Source organism: Heterodontus francisci, chromosome 4 (genome assembly GCF_036365525.1).
Source record: "Heterodontus francisci isolate sHetFra1 chromosome 4, sHetFra1.hap1, whole genome shotgun sequence".
NCBI lineage: Eukaryota > Metazoa > Chordata > Chondrichthyes > Heterodontiformes > Heterodontidae > Heterodontus > Heterodontus francisci.
Window position 1 is genome coordinate 122,123,031 of NC_090374.1, and position 26,261 is coordinate 122,149,291.

Below are 26,261 nucleotides of genomic sequence, written 5' to 3' on the forward strand. Positions count from 1 at the left end.
CTGGATGAATGCAGCTCCAACACTCAAGAAGCTCAACACTATACAAGACAAAGCAGCCTGCTTGACTGGCACACCATCCACTGCCTTAAACATTCACTTCCTCCACCACCGGCGCACAGTGGCAGCGGTGTGTACCATATACAAGATGCAGTTTGAGGGATCAGAAGGTGGAATTGGTAAATCAATGTGGAATTCTGTTTAATGATTTGCTGTATATTTTATGTTTTCATAAAAATATGGTCACTCAAAAAGGCTTTTATTGGATTAGTAAACTGATATAAAAGTGATAGTGATTTTGATAAGATTTTTTAATTGGTTGTATTTTTTTGTGAATGAAGCATTTAAGCCAACTGGCATACCTGACAAGCTTACTGACACTTTCCCATGCCAGACATACAACCTTTAGTTATCTAGATAGATATGACAATTAATAATTTTTCATAGTCCCATAGAAAAAAAAACGGAGGTCATAGAGAAAAGTTATTCATCTTTTAATCTCCATAATCCCAGCGTATGCATTGAGCTTGATGTCAATCACTGCACAAAAAAAAACTAAATGAGTGTAGTACCCACAGAATAGATAGAAAATTCTAATGTGATAACCAATGCAGTCACTACACAATGGGCTTGAGTGTAAATAACAAATTTCAGATATGATTTAAAATCTCAAATTTCATACAAGAGGGAACATATGCAGATCCGGAATTGTGCGGGGTTTCGGTTATTTAATAGCATTTTAGCAGTCTGCATCGTTGCAAGCACCACAGGAAAAAATGATACTCCACACAGTAAACACTAATCTTTTGATATGATTGCATAAAGCACATAGATTGAAACTATGTTTTAAAACCTTCTCACATAGAAAATCCCTCTAACTTTTCTATTAGTATCAAATTGTTTGAGTTTATAGTCATCACAGGATCCAAAACATGTGACCCGAGGAGATTATTATTTACAAACGCATTTGAATAAAAGCAAATAATTGGCAAAATATATAACTAATGCAGCATAGATGAGATTTCACAATCTAGGTCAGTTCATTTATAACCTCAAACTATCATATGTATTTAACCTTCAAGTAAGAAAAGTAATAAAGTATCTAATGATACCATTCACATCCGCCCTGCATTATATCCACTGCTATATGGGAAACAGATTAGTCAGATTACTTTGAAATTTATATAGACACTTGACCACCCACTAATGGGAAGCTGGTGATTAAAGAGAAGTTGAACACTAATATTTACCAGTAGTAGTCTCCAATCCACAGTGTAATTACTGTATTAACTATCTCTTCAGAGTGGTCTGTGTGTTGTGGCTACTGCATATACTTCAGCATCATATTCGCCTAGTAACTTAAGAATATTATTTTGTGTTGCATATGCTTCAAAGATCATGTTATGCATCGCAATAGTCTCCATCAAAGTGATCAGCAAGAACATTTCTCTTTACCCACGACAGAATAGACGCTTTTTTTTAAAAAAAAAGTATTTTGACTGTGGAAACCTATTACCCAGTATTAACAGAAATGGAGAGAGGAGGGAAAACGTTCTCTGGTTGGAATCTGAAAGCTAAAACCAAAGCCGACATTTTTTATGCTTAAGATTTGATTGATGGAATAGCATATCAAAGATAGGTACCTTGAGTTTAATGACAAATACATGGTGAATAAATAAATTGTTATACAAAAAAGCCCAGTATTATTTAAATCAAGATCATAACAAGCAGTAAATACCAAGGTGTACTATACTTACTTGGATTTTATTTTTGACTACTTCATAAATTCCTATATTGTTTGAAACCACTGCATTTTAATTTCACAAAATGAAAATGTTTTAGGGTGCAATAAAAAAGAGTGGGTGAAATATCATTTTATAATTAGCTTTAAGTGGCAACAATAGTAAAAACACCAGCTTTCATTTCATAATATTTGGAATAGCAATCAACAATGAGACAAAGAAACCAACAGAAAGTGAAATAATTACAAGTAGGGTCAAGAGTATAACCCAACTCTAAACAATAAACATAATGCAAACACCACTCATGAAAATTCAAAACTGAGGTACTGCACATCACAACATGATGTCTGCAATAAAGACCACACAAGAGGACATCCAATACATCAAAACAAATTATGCCTTGTAAATTTTCAACTTTTGATTTATGACTAGGAAGTTAATAGGCCTTTCTGATTATTAAATAACATTGGGGTAGGTTCATTTCATAAAAATGCAGGTTAACGAGGCCATAAATGCTCTAAGGTCAGCAAGTGACAAGGAGAATGAGCAGTTGCCTTTATTAATATCAGAATGTTTGATGTTGCTCCACAAGTGCCAATTCACTTTTTTGTTATGTAAATAAAAAGTCTCCTTCCTCAGTTTATTTGAAGTTGGGGTGTGGGCTACAGAAGCCAAAATGTTATTCTATAAGCATAAGATGTTACATATTAATTAAAATTACAACATAATATAACCAATCCATAGATGTTGTAGGAATGTATCTTCACTTTAATACCAAGATAGCAGCCACTACATTATAAATTTTATGTTAGCTGAGGACAAATGGACTTTTAAGCACATTCCCTGACGTTAGCTGGATACCTAACTTTGGCCCAGATTTTGTGGCAAAAACAATGGAGAGGCTATCAGCACACACAGTAATTAAAAAGTGTAAATTGGACAGCAACTTCCAGCAATCACACATATGCAGTTAAACACAAAAATCAGGAAGCTATTGTCCAGGTGTCCCTACGCCTCCAGAAGCTTTGTTACACCTGTAACTAGACGAGAGACTTAGGCATTCAAACACATGGAACAGCATGAAGCTGTGGTATTTATATAATAGGTAGACACTAAACACAACAGAAAGGTTGCTAGTCCATTCCAGTAAAAGTGAATTTTTGATGCTGTGACATGCCTTAATTACTGCCAAACCACCATTCTGGCATTGAAATTTAAAAGTTGCAGTTTCATTCCTTCAGATTTTAATTACCATTAGAAATTTAAGAAAATAAAAAGAATTAAATAAACCTCCTTTGTACTTTTCTTTCTCTCTTTTACCTCTCACTCTTAACCCCATTGTTCTTTCCCTCTCTTTATTTCACTTTCTCCACTTGAGTTGACATTGAATTAACTATTCCAACTTACACTTCCTGATTCAGATTCCGAGCTATTCAGTAACAATTCTTTAATCTGATTAGTTGAGATACACAGGTGTTTACCCTGTTCGTACAGGCCCCAGATCCCCTGTGGAGAGTGCTGTGCCAAAATGACTTTCTAATCACAGCATGTTCCAGTGTAAAACCTTGCGATAAGTCTGTCGGCAAGTGTAAGTGTACTGAACAGCTGGTGCAATTTGTTCAAGACTGATGGCAAAATCCTGCCCAATAGATTTAATTAAAGCACAATGCTGTCAATTATAAAACTCTTTTTAAACCATATCAGATTTTTTTAAAATCTAAACCGTTATCAGTTTTTTCCTAAACTAAATGAAAGATTTGCTTGTGTTTTATATGAAATAAATTTTTCCAGTAAAGATGAAAATTATCACAAATGAATTAAAAAGAGAGCGCAGTGGGCTGTTTTCTTTAATCCAAAACAAGCAGAGGCCCATTGACCAGTTGATTTAAGAGCCTATTAAAATTACTGTGCAGGTCATTTTGCATGATAATATTTTATATTCACAAGCAATGCTTGCAAAATACAATGTCCCCTTTTAAAAAAAAGTCAGTGGGACATTTTCAAAACTGAATTAGAAAAATAAGCATTCAACCATTTTTACATCAGCTTATACTATAGAGATAGTTTATTCTTGTTATAATAAATATTACAAATTACTGATTGCATATAGAACTACCTCCACTATGGTTTCTAAATCTCAATGAGAAACAGCTTACTTTTGCAGAGTGAGAGGAGTGAAATGTAATTAAATGCTTATGGCACATTTTAAAACAAATACGGGGTAAAATTTCCAGCAGTGGTTCCCTGATCTCCTGCCGTTATTTCGGCAGAAATCCCGTAAATGGTCATTTTCTGGGATTGCCACTGATTTCCCACTGAAGTTATAGTGTAAGATCGACAGAACCCCATATAAGTTACTGGTGAAAATTTAAACATCGTTGCAACCACAACCCTACATTAGTTGAAACAGTCAGATAATCTTACCCATATCCACTCATTGGCCTTCTGTTCCACAGCATTCTCAGGTTCTGCACTATACAGACACCACAAACACTGCAACAGGTTCTGCTGGCTCTCATCTGTATTAACAAACAGCAATAAGGATCTCAGTTTAAATATAAAGTTGACTGTACTTTGTAAATCACTTACTGCAAAATATCTTCACTGGACTTTCATGGTACACTGAAACTTCCTTACATTTCATATATCACTTTAACAATATGAATTCGAATAGTTTAACATAAATCACAAGCAGCAATGATATAAAGAAATATAAATTCTGGTTGTCTAGAAAAATTACATATTCACTGAAAAGAAAATGACATTATAGGTTTATTATTTGCACTGCAACTTACAGAAGATCTAAATACTGGCTGCACTAAAGTCTTCATTGTAATTATCTAACAATTATTTCTAATTTCAACACAAGTATGAATCAATAATAAAAATGCATATCCACATCAGTTATAGGCTTAAAGTTCAAATGATGAGTAGAATCTTAAACAGCTACTTGGTTTGTTCATTCACATCAAAATGACAACTCCTGAGCCTCCAAGTTTTAAAAGCTTTGCTCTTTTGTCATTAACAAGTTATACGTATGAATTATTCCAATTCAGATTACAGCACGAGAACTCTGAGTGGACAGGATTATGTCCCTTGATTCCGATATTGATGAGGGGAATTAACAATTAAACAGGACTTTAGCTAATGCTGTCCTGGTGACAGAATGGTGGCTAAATGTTACTTAACTAGATTTATGTGGGACAATTCAAACAGACTCAATTAGGTATGACAAAATAAAACAAATCTAAAAATGCTAAGTCAAAAGCAAAATACTACAGATGCTGGAGACCTGAAATAAAAACAGAAAATGCTGGAAATACTCAGCAGCTCCGGCAGCATCTGTGGAGCGAGAAACAGAGTTAACGTTTCAGGTCAATGACCTTTCATCAAGGCTGTGAAAAGTTAGAGACGTAATAGGTTTTAAACAAGTGAAAGGAGGGAGGATGTGAAAAAGAACAAAAGGGAAGGTCTGATAGGGTGGAAGACAAGAGATAAAATGACAAAAGGATTCATGACAAAAGGCCAAAGGGAGTAGTTATGGGACAAGTATAGAAACAAAAAGGTGTGTATAGGAGATGTGAACGGCAGAATCATGAACAGCTGCCGTCCAATAGGGAAAAAGGGAAAAAAGAGAAACAAGAGAGAAAAATCAAAACCAGCAAAGATAAAGGAAACAAAATTCGGGCAGAGGTTACAATCTGAAATTGTTGAAATCAGTGTTGAGTCCAGAAAACTATAAAGTTCCCAAAAAGATGAGCTGCTGCTTCTCAAGCTTGTGTTGAGCTTCACTGGAACACTGCAAGAGGCAGAGGACAGAAAGGTCAGAGTGGGAGCAAGGTGGAGAATCAACAGGTGACTGGAAGCTCAGGACCATGCTTATGGACTGAATGGAGGTGTTCCACAAAGCGGTCACCCAATCTGTGTTTGGTCTCCCCAGTGTAATGGAGACCACAATGTGAACAGCGAATACAGTATACTTAATTAAAAGTAGCATAAGTAAATCACTGTTTCACCTGGAACGAGTGTTTGAGGCCTTGGACGGTGAGGAGAGAGGAGGTAAAAGGGTAGGTGTTGTTATCTCCTGTACTTGCATGGAAAGGTGCTGTTGGAAGGAGAGGGGGTAACTGAGGAGTGAACAAGGGTATCGCAAAGTGAACAGTCCCTTCGGAACGCTGCAAGGGAAGGGGAAGATGAATTTGGTGGTGGCATTACACAGGAGGTGGAGGAACTGGCAGAGGATGATCCATTGAACATGGAGGCTGGTAGGATGAAAGCTGAGGACAAGACGAACTCTATCATGGTTCTGAGAGGAAGAGGAAGGAGTGAGAGAAGTGTGTGAAATGAAACGAACACAGTTGAGGGTTCCATCAATCACAGTGTGGGGGAATCCTCCATTGAGGGAAAAGAAAGACATATCAGAAGCACTAGAATGGAAGGTTGCATCATCAAAACAGAAGCAATGGAGAAGCTGGGAAAATGGAATAGAGTCCTTACAGGAAATGGGGTGTGAGGAAGTATAGTCAAGGTAGCTATGGGAGTCAGTGAACACAAAGAATATTGGTTGATAGCCCATTCCAGAAAAGATGACAAAGATGTCAAGGAAGGGAAGGGAAGAGTCGGAGATGAACTATGTGAAGGCAAGAGAAGGGTGTAAACTGGAAGCAACTTTGTTAAAGTTTTCCAGTTCCGGGTGAGAGCAGGAAATGGCACTGATGCAGTCATGTTGGAAAAAGAGGTGAGCGAGGGGGTCAGAGTAGGCCTGGAACAAAGAATGTTCCATATATCCCACAAAAAGGTAGGCATAACTCGGACCCATGCAGGTAACCATAGCAACACCTTTTATTTGGAGGAAGTGAGTGGAGTTAAAGGAGAAGTTTCACAATGTGAGAACAAGTTCAGCAAGTGGAGAAGAGTTGTGATGGTTGGGGTCTGGTTAAGCTTCCGTTCAAGGAAGAAGCGGAGAGCTCTCAGTCTGTCTTAGTGGGGGACGGAAGTGTAGAGAGATTGGACGCCCATGGTGAAAAGGAGATGGTTGGGGCCAGGAAACTGAAATTGTTAAATTGACAGAGAGCATGAGAAAAGTCACGGATTAGGTGGGAAGAGACTGATGTTACAATCCCGTTAGGGACCATTAAGTTTTAAGAGAAAGTCGAATTCCTAGTTATTACTGAAAGAATTATGCTACAAGATTTCACGTTTTAAATAAAAAGCTTTACAAGAGCTAAACAAAGCAAAATATTACTAACTTAACACTATAATTTTGAAACACATACTTTAAGTTTAAAAACTTAACAGGACGTGAAGATGGATACTTTAAACTCTAAATCTCAACAGAACACTCCTGTTTGACTTAAAAGCAAAATACTGCGGATGCTGGAAATCTGAAATAAAAACAAGAAATGCTGGAAAAACTCAGCAGGTCTGGCAGCATCTGTGGAGAGAGAAGCAGAGTTAACATTTCAGGTCAGTGACCCTTCTTCAGAACTGATATTGCTAACAATGACAAAACAATCTCTTTCAGACTTTCTGGCTCCAACTTCTAACAAAACAAGCCCAAGTGCTGGCTTATGGCTCTCATCCCTCTAACTCTGTCTCTCATGGAGACATATCTGACCTTTAAATATTAAGTGGTCTGCAACCTGTTGAAATTCTTACAGCTACACATTTAATTCCACAAAACTAAAAGTGACCTCTAAAATATGAATCCAAACCATAAGAACATAAGAACTAGGAGCAGGAGTAGGCAATTCAGCCACTCGAGCCTGCTCCGCCATTCAATACAATCATGGCTGATCTCATCGCGGCCTCAACTCCACTTTCCTGCCTGTTCTCCATAACCCTTCAACCCATTACTAGTTAAAAATCTGTCTATCTCCTCTTTAAATTTACCCAATGTCCCGGCATCCACCACATTCTGGGGTACTGAATTCCACAGACTCACAACCCTTTAAGAGAAGTAATTTCTCCTCACCTCTGTTTTAAATCTGCTACCCCTTATCCTAAAACTATGATCTCATGTTCCAGATTGCCCCGCCAAAGGAAACATTCTCTCTACCTGCTGCACTAGCATACTAGTTTTCTGCGATTCATGCACGAGGACACCCAGATCCCTCTGCACCAAAGCACTCTGAAGTTTCTCTCCAATTAAATAATAATTTGCCTTTCTATTCTTATCAAATGTCTTCTGGAAGTCCAGATATACTACATCTATAGGATCCCCATTATTCACTTTACTTGTTACATCTTCGAAGAACTCTAGCAAATTAGTCAAACATGATTTACCCTTCATAAAACCATGCTGACTCTGATGGATTGCGTTTTGACTTTCTAAATGTCCTGTTATTACTTCATTAATAAATGGATTCTAACAATTTCCCAACAACCGGTGTTAAACTAACTAGTCTATAGTTTCCTGCTTTCTGCCTCCCTCCCTTTTTGAATAAGGGCATATTAGCATTTTTCCAATCCACTGGAACCTTTCCCGCATCCTGGGAATTTTGGAATATTATAACCAATGGATTCACCATCTCCGCTGCCACTTCCTTTAAGACCCTAGGATTGTTTGCCTTCAATCCCAATAGTTTGCTCAGTACTTTTTCCCTAGTGATGATGATTGCTCTAAGTTCCTCCCTTTCTATAACCTCTGCATTACCTGTTACTATTGGGATGGCACTAGTGTCCTCCACCGTGAAAACTGAGGCAAAATACTGATTTAGTGTCTCCGCCATTTCTGTGTTCCCCACAATTAACTCCCCAGTCACATCCTCCAAAGGGTCCACATTCACTTTAGCTACCCTCTTCCCTTTTATTTACTTATAGAAGCTTTTGGTACACCAGGCAATCACAACACTGGACAAGGAGAGAAGAAATAGAGTCGAGATAGGAAGAAATCAGTTCAGTGGGGCAGGAACAGGCTAAAATGATGGGTCTGCCAGGGAGTCCTGTTTGTGATCTTGGGAAGGAGATAGAAGCGGGCTGTTCAGGTTGGGGGAATATAAGGTTGGAGGCTGATCCTTTTTTCTATAATTGAAAGGTTATCAGGGTTGCAAAAACTGAGTTCACCACGTAGAATGTTAAATGTCCCAGGCAAGTTATCCAAGTGCCATCTTGGCAAAGTAGTGGTCTTCCTTCAGTCATAAAGTACAAGCCCCACTCCAGGACTTGAGCACATAACCTAGGCTGACACTTCAATACAGTATAGAGGGAATGCTGCATTATCAGAGGTGCGGTGTGCAGATTGCAAGCTGAGTGTGGAGATTTGAGTTGGGGATTTTAAGCGTGGTTATCTTTATAAGTCTGGTCTGCAGTTGGCATTTAATTGGGATTTACCCTCTAGGTAAAGTAGGGTTAAGAAAGTAAAGTAGGGTTAAGAAAGCAAAGTAAGTTTCTTAAAGTCTTAGGCAGAGATTAACAGGCCCTACTGCAGAGTAGCTGATTGGTTAAGTAGCTGACCAGTCAAATCTGGTTGCTGCAGTTTCAGCTTCAAAAGATATAAATACAGAGGTCTGGGTGCAGCCTGCAAATGGTGTGCAGATTACGAGCTGAGTGTAGAGATTCGAATTTGGTGAAGGGGGAGGAGATGCTCCATTTTTCTACTTCTTTAACACTCCAGTATTTGGTTCCTGCTTCGGCGCAGTGGAAGGAGCTGTTTGGCGAGTACCTGGTAAGCTATTCTACTCATAATAGTTAAGGTATGGCAGGGCAGCTCTGCCGAGTGCAATGTACAGCCTGTGGCATGTGGGAAGTCATGGACACACCATGTCCTAGACAAACACATATGTAGGAAGTGTCACCAGCTGCAGAAGCTTGAGCTCTGGGTTTCAGAGGCGGAGGACTACACGTATAGTACATTTAGGGAGGTGAACACACCACAGGTTAGGAGCACGCAAGCAGATAGGGAATGGGTGACTGCCAGGCAGTCGAAGAGAACCAGGCAGGTAGTGCAGGAGTCCCCTGATATGATCTCATTTGTTAATGGGTTCTCCATTTTGGATACCGATGAGGGTGATGGTTCCTCAGAGGAGTGCAGTCACAGCCAAGTTTGTGGCACCACAGCTGGCTCAGCTGAACAGGATAGGAGGAAGAGGAGTGGAAGAGCAGTAGCGATAGGGGATTCGTTAGTTAGGGGAACAGACAGGCATTTCTGCGGCAGTAAACATGACTCCAGGATGGTGTGTTGCCTCCCTGGTACCAGAATCAAGGATTCCATTGAGAGGCTGCAGGAAATTCTTCTGGGGGAGGGTGAACAGCCAGAGGTCATGGTCCACATTGGTACCAATGACATAGGTAAGAAGGGGGATGAGGTCTTGAAAGCAGATTTTAGGGAAGATAGGAAGGGGATTAAAAAGCAGTAATCTCAGGATTACTCCCAGTCCCACGTGCAAGTGAGCATAGTAATAGGAGAATTGAGCAATTCAACATGTTGTTGCAGAACTAGTGTAGGAGGGAGGGCATCAGATTTCTGAGACATTGGGACCAGTTCTGAGGCAGGTGGGACCTGTACAAGATGGACGGGTTGCATCTTAGTAGGACTGGAACAAATATCCTTGCAGGGGGATCTGCTAGTGCAGTTGGGGAGGGTTTAAACTAAATTGTCAGGGGGATGGAAACCAGAGAGGGAGTTCAGATTGGAGGGAAGCAAAACTGGTAACTTGCTCCTGGTTTCCACAACCCTGACAAGTATTAGACAGGAATACCAAGGTGTACAGAATACTGGGGGAGATAAATAGCACAAGACCACGGTATAGTACATTCTTAGGGAGTCAGAGTAAGGGAGAAAGTAATAAAGTCTGAATCAGGGTTAATGTGCATGGAGTGTGGTTAATAAGACTGGTGAGGTACAGGCACAGATTGCCATGTGGAAATATGATGTTGTGGCTATAACATAGACCTGGCTCAAAGGGGGGCAGGACTGGGTGTTAAATATTCCTGCATACAGGCTGTTCAGGAAAGATAGGAAAGAGAAAAAAGGGGGAGGGGAGGCAGTATTGATTAAGGAGAGCATTGCAGTGTTGGAGAAAGATGATGTCCCAGGAGGGGTCAAGCACAGAATCAATTTGGCTACAGCTAAGGAACAAAAAGGTGCAGTTACATTGCTTGTTGTTGTATATGGGCCACCAGTTAGTGGGAAGGACGTGAAGGAACAAATTTGCAAGGAAATTGCAGAGATGTGCAAAAATTATAGGCTGGTTCTAATGAGAGACTTTAATTATCCAAAGATAGACTGGGATAACAGTAGTGTAAAGGGCAGTGAGGGGTAAGAGTTCCTACAGTGTGTTCAGGAAAATTTTCTACAACAGTATGTTGCTAGTCCAATGAGAAAGGAAGCACTGCTAGATCTGATTCTTGGGAATGAGGTGGGCCAAGTGGATCAAGTATCAGTAGGACAGCATATAGGGGATAGTGATCATTGTATCATAAGGTATAGGCTGACTATGGAAAAGGACGAACAGCAATCCAGGGTAAGAATAATTAATTGGAGGAAGGCCAACTTCAATGGGGTAAGAATGGAGCTGGGGTGAATAAATTAGAGTCAAAAAGCTGGCAGATAAACCGGAGAGCGCAGTGAATAAAGCATACAGTATCCTGGGCTTTATTAATAGGGGCATAGAGTACAAGAGCATGGAAGTTATGCTGAACTTGTATAAGACACTAGTTCGGCCTCAGCTGGAGTACTGCATTCAATTCTGGGCGCCACACTTGAGGAAAGACTTGAGGGCATTGGAGTACAGAAAAGATTCACGAAAATGGTTCCAGGGATGAGGAATTTCAGTTATGAAGATAGATTGGAGAAGTTAGGACTGTTTTCCTTGGAGAAGAGAAGGCTGAGAGGTGATTTGATAGAGATATTCAACATCATGAAGGGTCTGGTCAGAGTAGATAGAGAGAAACTGTTCCCACTCGTGAAAGGATCGAGAACGGTTAAGGTCTAGAATGCGCTGCCTGAAAACATGGTGGAGGCAGGTTCAATTGAAGTATTTTAAAGGGAATTAGACAGTTATATGAAAAGGAAGAATGTGCAGGGTTACGGGGAGAAGGAAGGGGAATGGAACTGAGGGAGTTGTTCTTTCAAAGAGCCAGTGTGGACATGATGGGCTGTAACAATTCTGTGATTCTGTCTTTTGGGCAAGACATTAAACTGAGACCCCAACTGCCAGTTCAGTCGGGTGTAAAAGATCCCATTGCACTTCACAAAGAAAAGCAGGAAGTTCGGCTAGTGCAACTGATAGAGAAGAAAACTGATTAACTGGTCATTTATCCCATTTGCTGTTTGTAGCACCTTGCCAAGCACAAATTGGAAGCCAAGTTTTCCCATAACAATTACAACCACAATTCAGAAAGTCTTAAGTTGGTAAAAGAGGTGAAAATCAACATTGTTCCTTCTTTTAAACTCTGACCATTGCCACTATACTAAGTCCCTGTTTGAAGAATGCATCACGTAAATCACAATTTAGTTTTTGTGATGAGAAAAAGCCAAGCCAAATGGTGGAGAACCATCCTGTATTCACCAGGCATCAAGCTAAGGAAAATGGCACTGACATTTATTTAGAAAATAACACACTAATTTTCCATCTCCTATTGACTGAACAGTCTGTTTACAACATGGACATTTATCCAACTATCATGGTAGATTTTTTCTTCATCATTTGGGATATTAAACACTTAGCAAAATAGTTGATGTTTTAGTTCTAAAACTGTATGGTGAGCTTACCTCAGCTAAAGATATACCCAGAGTTTTTCACTTTGTATTTCATCTATCCTTCTTACTTCCTTCATTTTTAATTCAAGAGCTTTAAAAAAAAACACCAGTTCCTAAATCCTAAGTGAAGCCAATCAATAAGGCTTAGAATGCAATTTCCTTTGCTAAAAAGTATGTCTAAAAATTGATGCTATTCACACTTAACAACTAAATTCAGACTAGACCCATTGCCAGGACAGCTACAACACTGTTCCAGGACAGCTACAACACTAGTATCTACCCAGCAAGGTGGAAAATTGCTCAGGTATGTCCTGTACACAAAAGGCAGGATAAATCCAACCTGGCCAATTACCACCCCATCAGTCTACGCCCAATCATCAGTAAAGTGATGGAAGGAATCACTGACAGTGCTATCAAGCAGCACTTGCTCAGCAATAACCTGCTCACTAATGCTCAGTTTGGGTTCCGCGAGGGCCACTCAGATCCTGACCACATTACAGCCTTGGTCCAAACATGGACAAAAGAGCTGAACTTCAGAGGTGAGGTGACAGTGACTGCCCTTGACATCAAGGCAGCATTTGACAGAGTATGGCATCAAGGAGCCCCAGCAAAACTGCAGTCAATGGGAATCAGGGGGAAAACTCTCCGTTGGTTGGAGTCATATCTAGTACAAAGGAAGATGTTTGTGGTTGTTGGAGATTAATCATCTCGGTCTCAGGACATCACTGCAGCAGTATCCAAAGCGGTATATCTGTTTGAGAGGGGGATGGCCACAGGGGACTCCTGCACTACCTGCCTGCGCCTACTACTCTGTCTGGTGGTCACCCGTCTCTTTTCTGCCTGACAATGGACCCCATTCAACAGTAATGAGTTCAGTAAATTTGCGTACTTAGGTTTCACTCATCGAAACATCACACCTCATTGGCCAAGAGCTAATGGAGAAGTTGAGAGATTTATGCGTGCCTTGAATAAAGTGGTATGTACAGCTACAGCTGACAGCAAGTCATGGAAGCAAGAAATGTATTGCTTTCTTCCTAATTACAGGGTGACTCCTCACTAAACTACTAGAAAACCTCCAGCCACACTCATCTTTGCACATCCTTTGTGCTACCCTGCGCAGCTAATGATCAATATGTACGCAAAAGTGATCAAGAACAAAAGGATCAAATGAAAGTCAACGCAGAGCGAAACATGAAATTTACAGCTTCACCGCTAAAGCCAGAAGATAAAGTACTTGAGAAATACGATGGTCATGTTGGAAAGCAAACAACCCCTTATGACATCCAACCATTTGTTGTGACCAACACAAAAGGATCAATGATCACTGCTAAGCGAGGTTCGCAAATCATCACACGAAAGGCGTCATTCTTCAAAGCAACACCACTCGTAAGCATTGAATCAGATTCTGACATCAACATCTCAGGTGAAGAACATGTGTCAAACAAGACTACACCTGATGTCAGACGATATCCTACTTGTGAAAGAAAACATCCGCCATACTTAAATAACTACATTACGAAGTGAACGATTTAAGTTTAGGTTTATTGTTTACACCTTTGGGAACAAACCATTGATTATGCTTTGTCTTTCATTTACTAAAAAGGGGAGGGATGTAGTGTTTTGAGAATCCTTCTTCTTTGGCCTCCTTATCTCAAGAGACAATGGGTAAGCGACTGGAGGTGGTCAGTGGTGTGTGGAGCAGCGCCTGGAATGGCTATAAAAGGCCAATTCTAGAGTGACAGGCTCTTCCACAGGTGCTGCAGAAAAATTTGTTTGTCGGGGCTGTTACCCAGTTGGCTCTCCCCTTGCACTTCTGTCTTTTTTCCTGCCAACTGCTAAGTCTCTTCGACTCGCCACACTTTAGCCCCGCCTTTATGGCTGCCGCCAGCTCTGGCGAACGCTGGCAACTGACTCCCACGACTTGTGATCAATGTCACAGGACTTCATGTCGCGTTTGCAGACGTCTTTAAAGCGGAGACATGGACGGCCAGTGGGTCTGATACCAGCGGCGAGCTCGCTGTAGAAAGTGTCTTTGGGGATCCTGCCATCTTCCATGTGGCTCACATGGCCAAGCCATCTCAAGAGCCGCTGACTCAGTAGTGTGTATAAGCTGGGGATGTTGGCTGCCTCGAAGCCTTCTGTGTTGGAGATACGGTCCTGCCACCTGATGCCAAGTATTCTCCGGAGGCAGCGAAGATGGAATGAATTGAGACGTCGCTCTTGGCTGACATACGTTGTCCAGGCCTCGCTGCCATAGAGCAAGATACTGAGGACACAGGCTTGATACACTCGGACCTTTGTGTTCCGCGTCAGTGCGCCATTTTCCCACACTCTCTTGGCCAGTCTGGACATAGCAGTGGAAGCCTTTCCCATGCACTTGTTGATTTCTGCATCTAGAGACAGCTTACTGGTGATAGTTGAGCCTAGGTAGGTGAACTCTTGCACCACTTCCAGAGCGTGGTCGCCAATATTGATGGATGGAGCATTTATGACGTCCTGCCCCATGATGTTCGTTTTCTTGAGGCTGATGGTTAGGCCAAATTCTTTGCATGCAGCCGCAAACCTGTCGATGAGACTCTGCAGGCACTCTTCAGTGTGAGATGTTAAAGCAGCATTGTCAGCAAAAAGAGGAGTTCCCTGATGAGGACTTTCCGTACTTTGGACTTCGCTCTTAGACAGGCAAGGTTGAACAACCTGCCCCCTGATCTTGTGTGGAGGAAAATACCTTCTTCAGAGGACTTTGAGAATCACATTGTGCATTTTGTCTACTTGAGGCTACCATACACATCGATACCAGCAGAGGAAGTTGGGAAAAGAAAGCATAATAAAGGATTCCACATTTCCAACAGCATGCAGAAGTTCCATGTCTCTTACTAACTCTGGGTGAATCTTAGTCCCAAGAACATCACAGCTGAGGTCCCAAATGAGTACCTTGCATTGTTGTTTATCAAGGAAGAGGACATTGCTAAAGCCATGGTAAATGAGGAGGCTGTTGGGGTACTCTGAGATAAAAATAAAGAGGTATTAAAAAGGCTGGCAGTACTAAAATGGATAAGTCACCCAGTCCAGATGGGATGAACCCTAGGTTGCTGAAGGAAGTAGGGGTAGAAATTGCAGAGCTGCTGGCCACAATCTTCCAATTCTCCTTAAATACAGGGATGGTGCCAAAGGACTGGAAGATTGCAAATGTTACACTCTTGTTGGGGAGAGGGATAAACCTGGCAATTACAGGCTGGTCAGTTTAATGTCAGTGAGGAAGCTTTTGAAAAACAATAATCTGGGAGAAAATTAAGTCACTTGGACAAGCATGGACTAATAATGGTGAACCAGCATGGATTTGTTAAAGGAAAATAGTGTTTGACTAACTTGATTGAGCTTTTTGATGAGATAACTGAAAGGTAGATAAGGGCACGGCTGTTGATGTTACCTACATGGACTTTCAGAAGGCGTTAGATAAAGTACAACATATTACACTGGTTAGCAAAATTGAAACTCTTGGGATAAAAGAACTAAGGGATAGAAAAAGAGAGCTGTAGTGAAAGGCTGTTTTTTGGACTAGAGGGAGGCACACAGTGGCGTTCTGCAAGGTTCAGTAACAGGACCACTGCTTTTTCTGCTAAACATTAATGACTTGGAATTGATGGGTGGGGTGGGGTGGGGAGTACAGGGCACAATTTCAAAACTTGAAGCTGATATGAAGTTTGGAAGTGCAGTAAACAATGAGGAAGGAAGTAATAGGCTTCAAGAGAACATAGTCAAGCTGGTGGAATGGACACATGGCAGATGAAATTCAGCGCAGAAAAGTGTGAGGTGATACATTTTGGTAGGAAGAATGAGGAGAGACAATACATGCTAAATGGTACAATTTCAAAGGAGGTGCAAGGAGAAAGACACACCTGGGGGTGCTTGTGCACAAATCTTTGAAGGTGTCAGGACAAGTCAACAAAATAGTTCACAAAGCATATGGGATTCTGGGCTTTATAAATAGATATTCTTTTCTTTTCTTTTGGGCCTCCTTATCTCGAGAGACAATGGATACGCGCCTGGAGGTGGTCAGTGGTTTGTGAAGCAGCGCCTGATATATAGAATACAAAAGGAAGGAAGTTATGCTAAACATTTATAAAACACTAGTTCGGTCCCAGAAGGCTTTGAAGATGGTACAGAAGAGACTTACTTGAATAGTTCCAGAGATGAGGAATTATAGTTACCTGGATATACTGCAGAAGCTGGGGTGTTTTCCTTAGGGTAAAATAGGCTAACAGGAGATTTGATAGGGGTGGTTAGTAGGGAAAGTATATATGGCATTAGGATGTATAGCCAGAACAGTTAATTGCAAAAGATACAATAGTTTCCTCAAACAAGGCCTTAGTTCAGCTGCATCTAGAATAATATGTTCAGTTTTGGTTCCTTTATGCAGTGGACATGGAGACCCTAGAAAAATCCAGAGGAGGGATACCGAAAGGATACTTAGGCTTGAGGCTGTGAACTATCAGGGGAGGCTCAGGGAACAGGAGCTTTCACTGGGGAAGCATTGATTTTGAGATGATATGATTGAGGTCTTTAAAATGTTGAAGTGAACAGATTCTGTTTGGGTGGATAGGTTATCTGAGTAGATACAAAAGGGAGGTCCGGGGACAGTAGTGCAAAATCTGAAAATATAGCATTAGGTCACAGACCCAAGGTTTTTTCCTCTCCTTTTTGCCTTTGTCAAGACATTGCATAAATGGAAGGTTGGTTTGATGGTGCTTGTAGGCTGCACATTGTGTAGGTCAAACTAAATGAAGTGGTTGGTCTTTTCCACCTCTGTCATATATAATGTGCAACAGAATAAAAAAATTCACCTATTATTATAAGCTTATAACTGGATAGTATGCAAGATTTCCCTATATCTCAGGTCACGTCAGAAGAGTGGCCCCTGCAACATAACAGGTTAACCGGTTACAAAAAGTAAAGAATAACTTGAATTTATAGAGTTCCTCTTCACATCCTCAGGACATCCCAAAACACTCTGCAGCCAATGAATTACTTTTAGAAGTCCAATCATTGTCATTACATAAGCAAACATGACAGACAATTTGCATGCAGCAAGGTCCCACAACAGCACTAAGATAAATGACCAGTTAATCTGTTTTGGTTGTGTTTGTTCAGGGATCATTTATTGAACACATTTATTCATCAATTTACAGAAGCAAACAGGATAGAGGACATATTAAACAGTTCAATAGAAAACTAGATGGGGCTAATTAAACAAACCAGACAAATAACTTTGAGTTCTTCTAACAGCACTTGAAAATAAGCAGTCTTGTTCTTCACACAAACAGTATCTTTATAGTAATTATGTAAATGCAAAATTACAAAGCACAATTCACCCCCATGCTCACAGCAAGATAAAATAAAATGTTCACACAAAATGTGATTTTTTTTTTAATATATACTCATAATGCCACTGAAGGACTACTACAGGTTTTGAAGGCCTGTCAGCTACAGGTGATTTACTGATCAATATTTACAATCTATAGGTATGAAAGCATAAGGATGACCATGATGAGTGTTAATAAGAATTACAAATAAATATCCTCGCGGTCAGGTAATTTGACACATTGTTTTTAACCATATTTAATTCACACATTCCAGTTCAAAGCATCTTTAACTTAACTGATTTTTCTGATCAAAAGCAAGCAGCCTCCCCACAGCTCATCTCAGTAAAATTACAGGAAGTATACTTGTGGTGCATCAACCCCAAAGAACTTGGCAAGCCTGATATTAGCATGTCAAAATGCTTAGTCTCCTTCAAAGGGGCATTCTAGCAGTAAACTAGACATATTGTCTCCAAGCATACACATTGACTTTAATGAAGGCGTAATTACCATTTTGAGCATGGTGCTTAAAACTGCTATTTAAAATTAAGCAAAGACAAGAGAAACCATGGACAAAAATTATTTTCTTTAATTATAACTTCTCAATCATAATACTAAATCTTTGGCAAAAAAGATTCTATTTCCTTCTAAACTGGTTGCTTCCAGTTCACGAAAGTGTTTGAAGATGAAATTAATATTGTCAAAAGATCTTTGTAAACTTACCATGTGCTACAACAAATGGATTCCAACAAAGTCTGCCCAACAACTGACCAATCAGTGGAAATAATTTTAATGCTGGAATAGTGTTCTGTAACAAGAGAGAAGCATTGGTCAGAATTTATACAAATCAGACATTGGTCATTGGAAAGAATTATTCCATATTAATGTATCACTATCATGAAACTGCCTACTGTTGAATTTTATTTAACCATACAGTCTTAAAAAAAAAATTGTTGGTAATTCTACACTATTGGATAATGGGCATTGAACTCGATGCATCTATGCTGGTATCAGCATTTACAAGTTGAAATTATCTTTAATATATTTCTTGCAACGTAGCTACGAAGTCCAAACAATCTTTATCAGACACAACTACAACCAAAGTACAACTTCAACCACCAGAACAAGGTAGGACTGGTAACTATCAAAGAAAAATGTTATGAGATCATAGAAAGGAGTGATTTTATTCAACTTGAACATTACAAAGCCAGTTAAAGTAATATTGTATTTTCTTATGTATGTGCTGTTGTATTAGCTGGCCGAGCGCGTCTACCCTGAGGCACAGTGTGGCTTTCGTGCAGAGAGATCGACTATTGACATGCTGTTCTCCCTTCGTCAGATACAGGAGAAATGCCGTGAACAACAGATGCCCCTCTACATTGCTTTCATTGATCTCACCAAAGCCTTTGACCTCGTCAGCAGACGTGGTCTCTTCAGACTACTAGAAAAGATCGGATGTCCACCAAAGCTACTAAGTATCATCACCTCATTCCATGACAATATGAAAGGCACAATTCAACATGGTGGCTCCTCATCAGAGCCCTTTCCTATCCTGAGTGGTGTGAAACAGGGCTGTGTTCTCGCACCCACACTTTTTGGGATTTTCTTCTCCCTGCTGCTTTCACATGCGTTCAAATCCTCTGAAGAAGGAATTTTCCTCCACACAAGATCAGGGGGCAGGTTGTTCAACCTTGCCCGTCTAAGAGCGAAGTCCAAAGTACGGAAAGTCCTCATCAGAGAACTCCTCTTTGCTGACGATGCTGCTTTAACATCTCACACTGAAGAATGCCTGCAGAGTCTCATCGACAGGTTTGCGTCTGCCTGCAATGAATTTGGCCTAACCATCAGCCTCAAGAAAACGAACATCATGGGGCAGGATGTCAGAAATGCTCCATCCATCAATATTGGCGACCACGCTCTGGAAGTGGTTCAAGAGTTCACCTACCTAGGCTCAACTATCACCAGTAACCTGTCTCTAGATGCAGAAATCAACAAGCGCATGGGTAAGGCTTCCACTGCTATGTTCAGACTGGCCAAGAGAGTGTGGGAAAATGGCGCACTGACACGGAACACAAAAGTCCGAGTGTATCAGGCCTGTGTCCTCAGTACCTTGCTCTACGGCAGCGAGGCCTGGACAACGTATGCCAGCCAAGAGCGACGTCTCAATTCATTCCATCTTCGCTGCCTTCGGAGAATACTTGGCATCAGGTGGCAGGACTATATCTCCAACACAGAAGTCCTTGAAGCGGCCAACATCCCCAGCTTATACACACTACTGAGTCAGCGGCGCTTGAGATGGCTTGGCCATGTGAGCCGCATGGAAGATGGCAGGATCCCCAAAGACACATTGTACAGCGAGCTCGCCACTGGTATCAGACCCACCGGCCGTCCATGTCTCCGTTATAAAGACGTCTGCAAACGCGACATGAAATCGTGTGACATTGATCACAAGTCGTGGGAGTCAGTTGCCAGCATTCGCCAGAGCTGGCGGGCAGCCATAAAGACAGGGCTAAATTGTGGCGAGTCGAAGAGACTTAGTAGTTGGCAGGAAAAAAGACAGAGGCGCAAGGGGAGAGCCAACTGTGCAACAGCCCCAACAAACAAATTTCTCTGCAGCACCTGTGGAAGAGCCTGTCACTCCAGAATTGGCCTTTATAGCCACTCCAGGCGCTGCTTCACAAACCACTGACCACCTCCAGGCGCGTATCCATTGTCTCTCGAGATAAGGAGGCCCAAAAGAAAGAAAAAAAAGAAAAAAAAAAGATTACTGATATATGTGTGACGTGCACCAGCACATCCAAGTTGCATTGATGGCTGCAGTCTGCCCAATAACAGTTGAGCTCTGTGCTTATGTGCAGGCACCTACATCTAGTGCTTTCCTCACCCACTGTTACATTTTAATGTTAGAAGTGACACAGCAGGAACAACCACACTGTCCCAACATTAAAAATCAAAGTTAAGAAGTTCACAGTAATCCATTGGATTACATGGGCACTTTTTGAAACCTGTTGTAACACCTAGCTGGTGTTTCACTGGACCCAGAGACTACCTTACGGAAAAGCAAATTACTGCTGATGCTGGGAATCTGAAATAAACACAGAAAATGCTGGAAATACTCAACAGATCAGGAAGCATCTGTAGGGAAAGAGAGAAAGCTAATGTTTCAGGTCAATGATCTTTCATCAGAACTGTAAACGTTACAGATGTAACAGGTTTTAAGTACAGAGGCAGTGAAAGGAGAGGGGGGTGGGGAGGGGAAGAGAAAACATAGGGAAGTACTGTGATAGGGTGGAAGGCAGGAGAGATTAAATAAGAAAAGGAATGATGGCACAAGGTATAAGGGGATGGCTCCAAAGTTCCACTTCATCATTCGTGCTTTAACAAAAAAAACCTTTTTTCTTCTTTTCAGGTGTCAGGGATTGCAAGTTTCAACAATTCTTGGATATCAACGTCCCTCCAGATCCTTCTTTCTCTTCACTTTCCTCTGACCTCATCTATCCTTCCAATCTCACCCTTTGCTATGTTTTCATTATCCCCTGTCTGGCCCGGAAATGATCAGTTCCAGTAAAAGCCTCAGCTTCATTCCCTTCTGCCCCCACCTCAATTAATTCAAGCTCATTATAATGCTGAGCACTTCTTTCTTACGTTATATGTTATTCCTCAACTGAGGATTCCCTCCACTGAGGTTGGCAAGGTCCTTGACCATGTCTGTTCCATTTCCAATACTTCTGCTCTCACCCCTTCCCCTCTGTCCCAGAACCATGATACGGTTTACCTTGTTCACCTTCCACTATATCCGTCTCCACATTCAACATATCATCCTCCACCATTTCTGCCACCTATGGTGTGATGCCACCACCAAACACATCTCCTCCTCCCCTTTCAGCACTCCAAAGGAACCATTCCCTCCGTGACACCTAGCCCACTCCTCAATTACCCTCAATAACCCCTCCGCATGGCACCTTCTGTGTAAGTGCAGGAGTTGCAACGCCTGCCCTTTTACCCCCTCCGATGTTAAATCGCAAAGGATGAAATGGAACTGCAAAGCCATCCCCTTGTACCTTTTACCTTGTGCCATCATCCCTCTTGTCTTTAAATCTCTCCTGCTTTCCATTCTATCACAGTCCTTCCCTTTGGGTCGCTCCTCCTCTCCCCTTTCTCTGCTTCTGTAGCTGCTTAAAACCTGTTACATCTCTAACTTTTTCAAGTTCTGATGAAAGATCATCACTGTCTGAAGACCCAAACACTCCTTCCAGATGAATAAGCGATTTACTTGTACTTTCAATTTAGCGTACTGTATTTGCTGCTCACAATGCGGTTTGCTCTACACTGGGGAGACCAAAGGCAAATTGGTTGTTCATTTTGCAGAACACCTTTGTTCAGTCTGCAAGCATAACCCTGAGCTTCCAGTCAGCCGCCAATTTAATTCTCCATTCCACTCCCATTCTGACCTCTGTCCTCAGACTCGTACACTATTCCAATGAAGTTCAACATAAGCTCAAGGATCATGACCTCATCTTTTGATTAGACACTTTACAGTTTTCCACACTCAACATTGAGTTCAACAGCTTCAGATCATAACCATTGCCCCCAGCTTTTTTCCGGGCAGCAGCTGTTGGTAATGATTCTGCTTTCCTATGTACACCAGCTATTGACCCACGTTCTGTTTTTTTAAACTTCTCCCCTTTTGCCTTGCCTTTTATCATTTAATCTCTCTTGTCTTCCACCCCATCACAGACTTTACCTTTAGTTCATCTCCCCTCTCCCTGCCTAGTTAGTTGCTTAAAACCTGTTAAATCTCTAACTTTTCCAGTTCTGATGAAAGAACCTTAAACCTGAAATTTTAACTTTATTTCTGTCCCTATAGATGCTGCCTGACCAGCTGAGTATTTCCAGCATTCTCTGCTTTTTTGCCCACAGAAAAGGTCCTAACGTTAGCCTCACCACCGTGCCCACAGCCATTCACCAATTCAAAATGCCCATGGTGGGTACATTGGCTTTAAATTGTTGGACTTGCATTAATTAGTACAGTTATTGGTAATTATTACTTCAACTTAATCAAGAAGGTGATTTAGTGCACAAAAACTGCAATTGCAATGCTCTGTTCGTGTTTTAATTAATCATAAATTGGCAAGCCATAAGCTTATAGCCATTTTTGCATGAGTTGGAAGCTGGGGTGTGGGAGGCGGGGGCGGGTCTGTGTCCGCCAGTGCCCACCCTAGCCTCAACTGGAGGATAGTATCCAATTCAGGGCACTACACTTTAAGGTGGATGTGAAGGCATCAGTGAGGTTGCAGAAAAGATTTACAAGAATGGTTCCAGGATGAGGGACTTCAGTTACGTGAATAGTCTGGACAAGCTGGGGCTGTTATCCTTAGAGAAGGTTGAGAGGAGATTTGAAAGTGGTGTTCAAAATCACGAGGGGCCAGGACAGAGTAGATAGGGAGAATCTGGTCTCATTGGCGGAAGGATTGAGAACCAAAGGCAACATGAGGAAAAAAATTTTAAACACACGAGTGGTTAGGATCTGCAATGCACTGCCTGAGACTTTGGTGCAGGTAGATTCAATGGTGGCTTTCAAAAGGGAATTGAATAAAAAATTTGCAGGGCTGTGGGGAAAAGGCAGGGAGTGGGACTAGCTATGTTGCTCTTGCAGGCAGCCAGTATGGACATGACAGGCCGAATAGCCTCCTTCTGTACTTTAACCATTCTATGATTCTGTAACCTGCTCACTGGTGCTCCGTTTGGGTCCCACCAGGGGTGTTCGGCTTCAGACCTTAAAAGAATTGAATTCCAGAAGTGAGGTGAGAGTGACCACCCTTTACATCAAGGCAGCATTTGACCGTGTGACATCAAGGTGCCCTAGCCAAACTGAAGTCAATAGGAATCAGGGGGAAAACTCTCCACTGGTTGGAGTCATACCTAGCATGAAGGACAATTGTTGTGGTTGTTGGAGGCCAATCTCAGTCCCAGGACATCACTGCAGGAGTTCCTCAGGGTAGTGCCCTAGGTCCAACCATCTTCAGCTGCTTCATCAACAAACTTCCCTCTGACATAAGGTCAGATGTTCACTGATGACAGCAGTGTTCAGTACTATTCACAACTCCTCAGATACTGAGACAGTCCATGCCTGCATGCAGCAAAACCTGGACAAAATCCAGGCTTCTGCTTTAAGTGGCAAGTAATATTCGCGCCACACAAGTGGCGAGCAATAGCCATCTCAAACAAGAGAGAATCTAACCATCTCCCCTTCATGTCCAACGACATTACTATTGCTGAATCCCCCACCTTTAACATCCTGGGGTCACCATTGAGCAGAAACTTAACTGAGCCAGCCATATAAATACTGTGGCTACAAGAGCAGAGGCTGGGAATTCTCTGGTGAGTAGCTCACCTAATGAGTCCTCAAACCCTATCCACCATCAATAAGGCACAAGTCAGGAGTGTGATGGAATACTCTCCACTTGCCTGGATGAGCGCAGCTCCAACACTCAAGAAGCTCGACACCATCCAGGACAAAGCAGCCCGCTTGACTGGCACCCCATTTACCACCTTCAACATTCACTCCCTCCAACGCAGTGGCAGCAGTGTGTACCATCTACAAGATTCACTGCAGCAATTTTCCAAGCCTCCTTCGACAGTACTTTCCAAACCCATGACCTCTACCACCTAGAATGACAAGGGCAGCAGATGCATGGGAACACCGCCACCTGCAATTTCCCCTCCAAGCCACACACAATCCTAATTTGGAACTGAAGCACCATTCCTTCACAGTCGCTGGGTCAAAAACCTGGAACTCCCTTCATAACAGTACTGTGGGTGTACCTACCTCACATGGACTGCAGCAGTTCAGGAAGGCGGCTCACCACCACCCTCTCAAGGACAATTAGGGATGGGCAACAAATGCTGGCCTTGTCAGCAACGCTTACATCCCATGAATGAATTAAATAAAACATTACCACCATCCTGGAAAAGGTTAATCAAAAGGCTCTGTATCATACCCCAAAACAAATATCACTATTACTGATTCCATACATGAACCACTTCAGTTACTAACGGGTGATTTATTTCAATATATTTGTTGTAAATGTAACTCCATTACACTATATTGGCTTCAGATAGTTCAAAAACTATTGTTCAAGATTTTAAGGAGATGCAGGGATCTTTTTTATAAACGGAATCCTTCAACTTTACAATGTATTTCTTAACCTTGCAAGGTTTCCTCTAATGTTAATATTAGTGAGGAAAAATATCAGAAATGGAAAGTTCTAATTTGCAATGTATAAAAATTAAAAAGAGTTTAGTTTTCCTGAAAAGGATTTGAAAAAGTACTGGGCATTTTGGTAAAGCACTCAAATGCAGAATCTACAGTAAGATTTGTACTAAAATTTAAAGCAATATTACTCCTAGAGGCAGTTTGAATAACTTGGTTCAAACACAACTTACTTTTTCCTTTGCTTGGCCTTTCATTATTGCACGACAACCCAATTCCTTATTTAACTTTTCCATAAGCAATTATACTAGGGATATATGGTGATCAAACTCTGGCCTGGATTCCCCATCCAATACCATCTGATTTTCAGATAGGCAGAGATCTATAACGCTAGATCTCGCTAACTTTTGAACCTGCCCAATCTGTCAGAATTTTTGGGCAGGTCGTGCAAGTTAATTAGTAATTATGTAATTTATATCTCAGTTATGCTTATTCATATTAAAGCCAAATTAAGAAGTGTCTTTAATAGAGATGAACTTATTCAGTTCCAGCTGTTGTAAAACCTTCATTCATTGCTTTATTCCTGTTGCCACCGATGTGCCATTTGTCAAAGGGCTGCCATTCTCCCTGCCCCCACCACTTCAGACAAAGTACAATGGGTTACTCATTAGCAATGCCCTCTATGTTTACTTCTGGAAGAGCAACAATGGGAAAGAGGATAAAAAGAAAGCGGCCAAGTTGACGAAGCTACAACGAAAGCACACAGTATCTACGAGCAGTACTCCCACAGCAGAGTATACAAGCAGAGACCCTTCAACTTGCATTTGACTGAGGAACAATTGGGCCACATGCTGCAAAAGGGTCTGCAGCCACCACCAGCATATGCACCACTTTGTCAGTGGCCGTGAAGATCACAATTAGCCTTAATTTTTATGCTATGGGATCAATCCAGACTGCATTGGGAACAATCTGTAACAAAACCAAACAGCTGTGCACAAGTGCATTAAGCAAGTCACTAAGAAAAGAACACCACTACAATATTGAAGATTTTGACTTCTCCCATCCCTGTAATTCATACATTGTTCCATTGTGAGCAAGGAAGACTTGGTAGCATTACTGCTACCAACTCTCGCCTTTTCCTTAAATTACAAGAATCGCAGCACATTTGACCTATCCAGGGATTCTTAAGTTTGGTATTTTCCTGTCATCTGTAAAAAAAAACAGCCTCACAGTTCTTATTTAACTGAGAT

At 41.3% G+C, this 26,261-nt stretch overlaps 1 protein-coding gene across 2 annotated transcripts in view; it reads right to left on the reverse strand.

The window, feature by feature from the left end:
* The window catches only part of fancc (FA complementation group C), a 221,779-nt gene that overhangs the window by 169,042 nt on the left and 26,476 nt on the right, over window positions 1-26,261 (reverse strand). For both annotated transcript variants that reach the window (XM_068030085.1, XM_068030084.1), the window contains exons 3-4: window positions 18,522-18,606; window positions 4,164-4,258 (exon numbers count right to left, since the gene is read on the reverse strand). In XM_068030085.1, coding sequence (XP_067886186.1) covers window positions 4,164-4,258; window positions 18,522-18,606 — 180 coding nt within the window. The remainder of the gene's footprint in view (window positions 1-4,163; window positions 4,259-18,521; window positions 18,607-26,261) is intronic.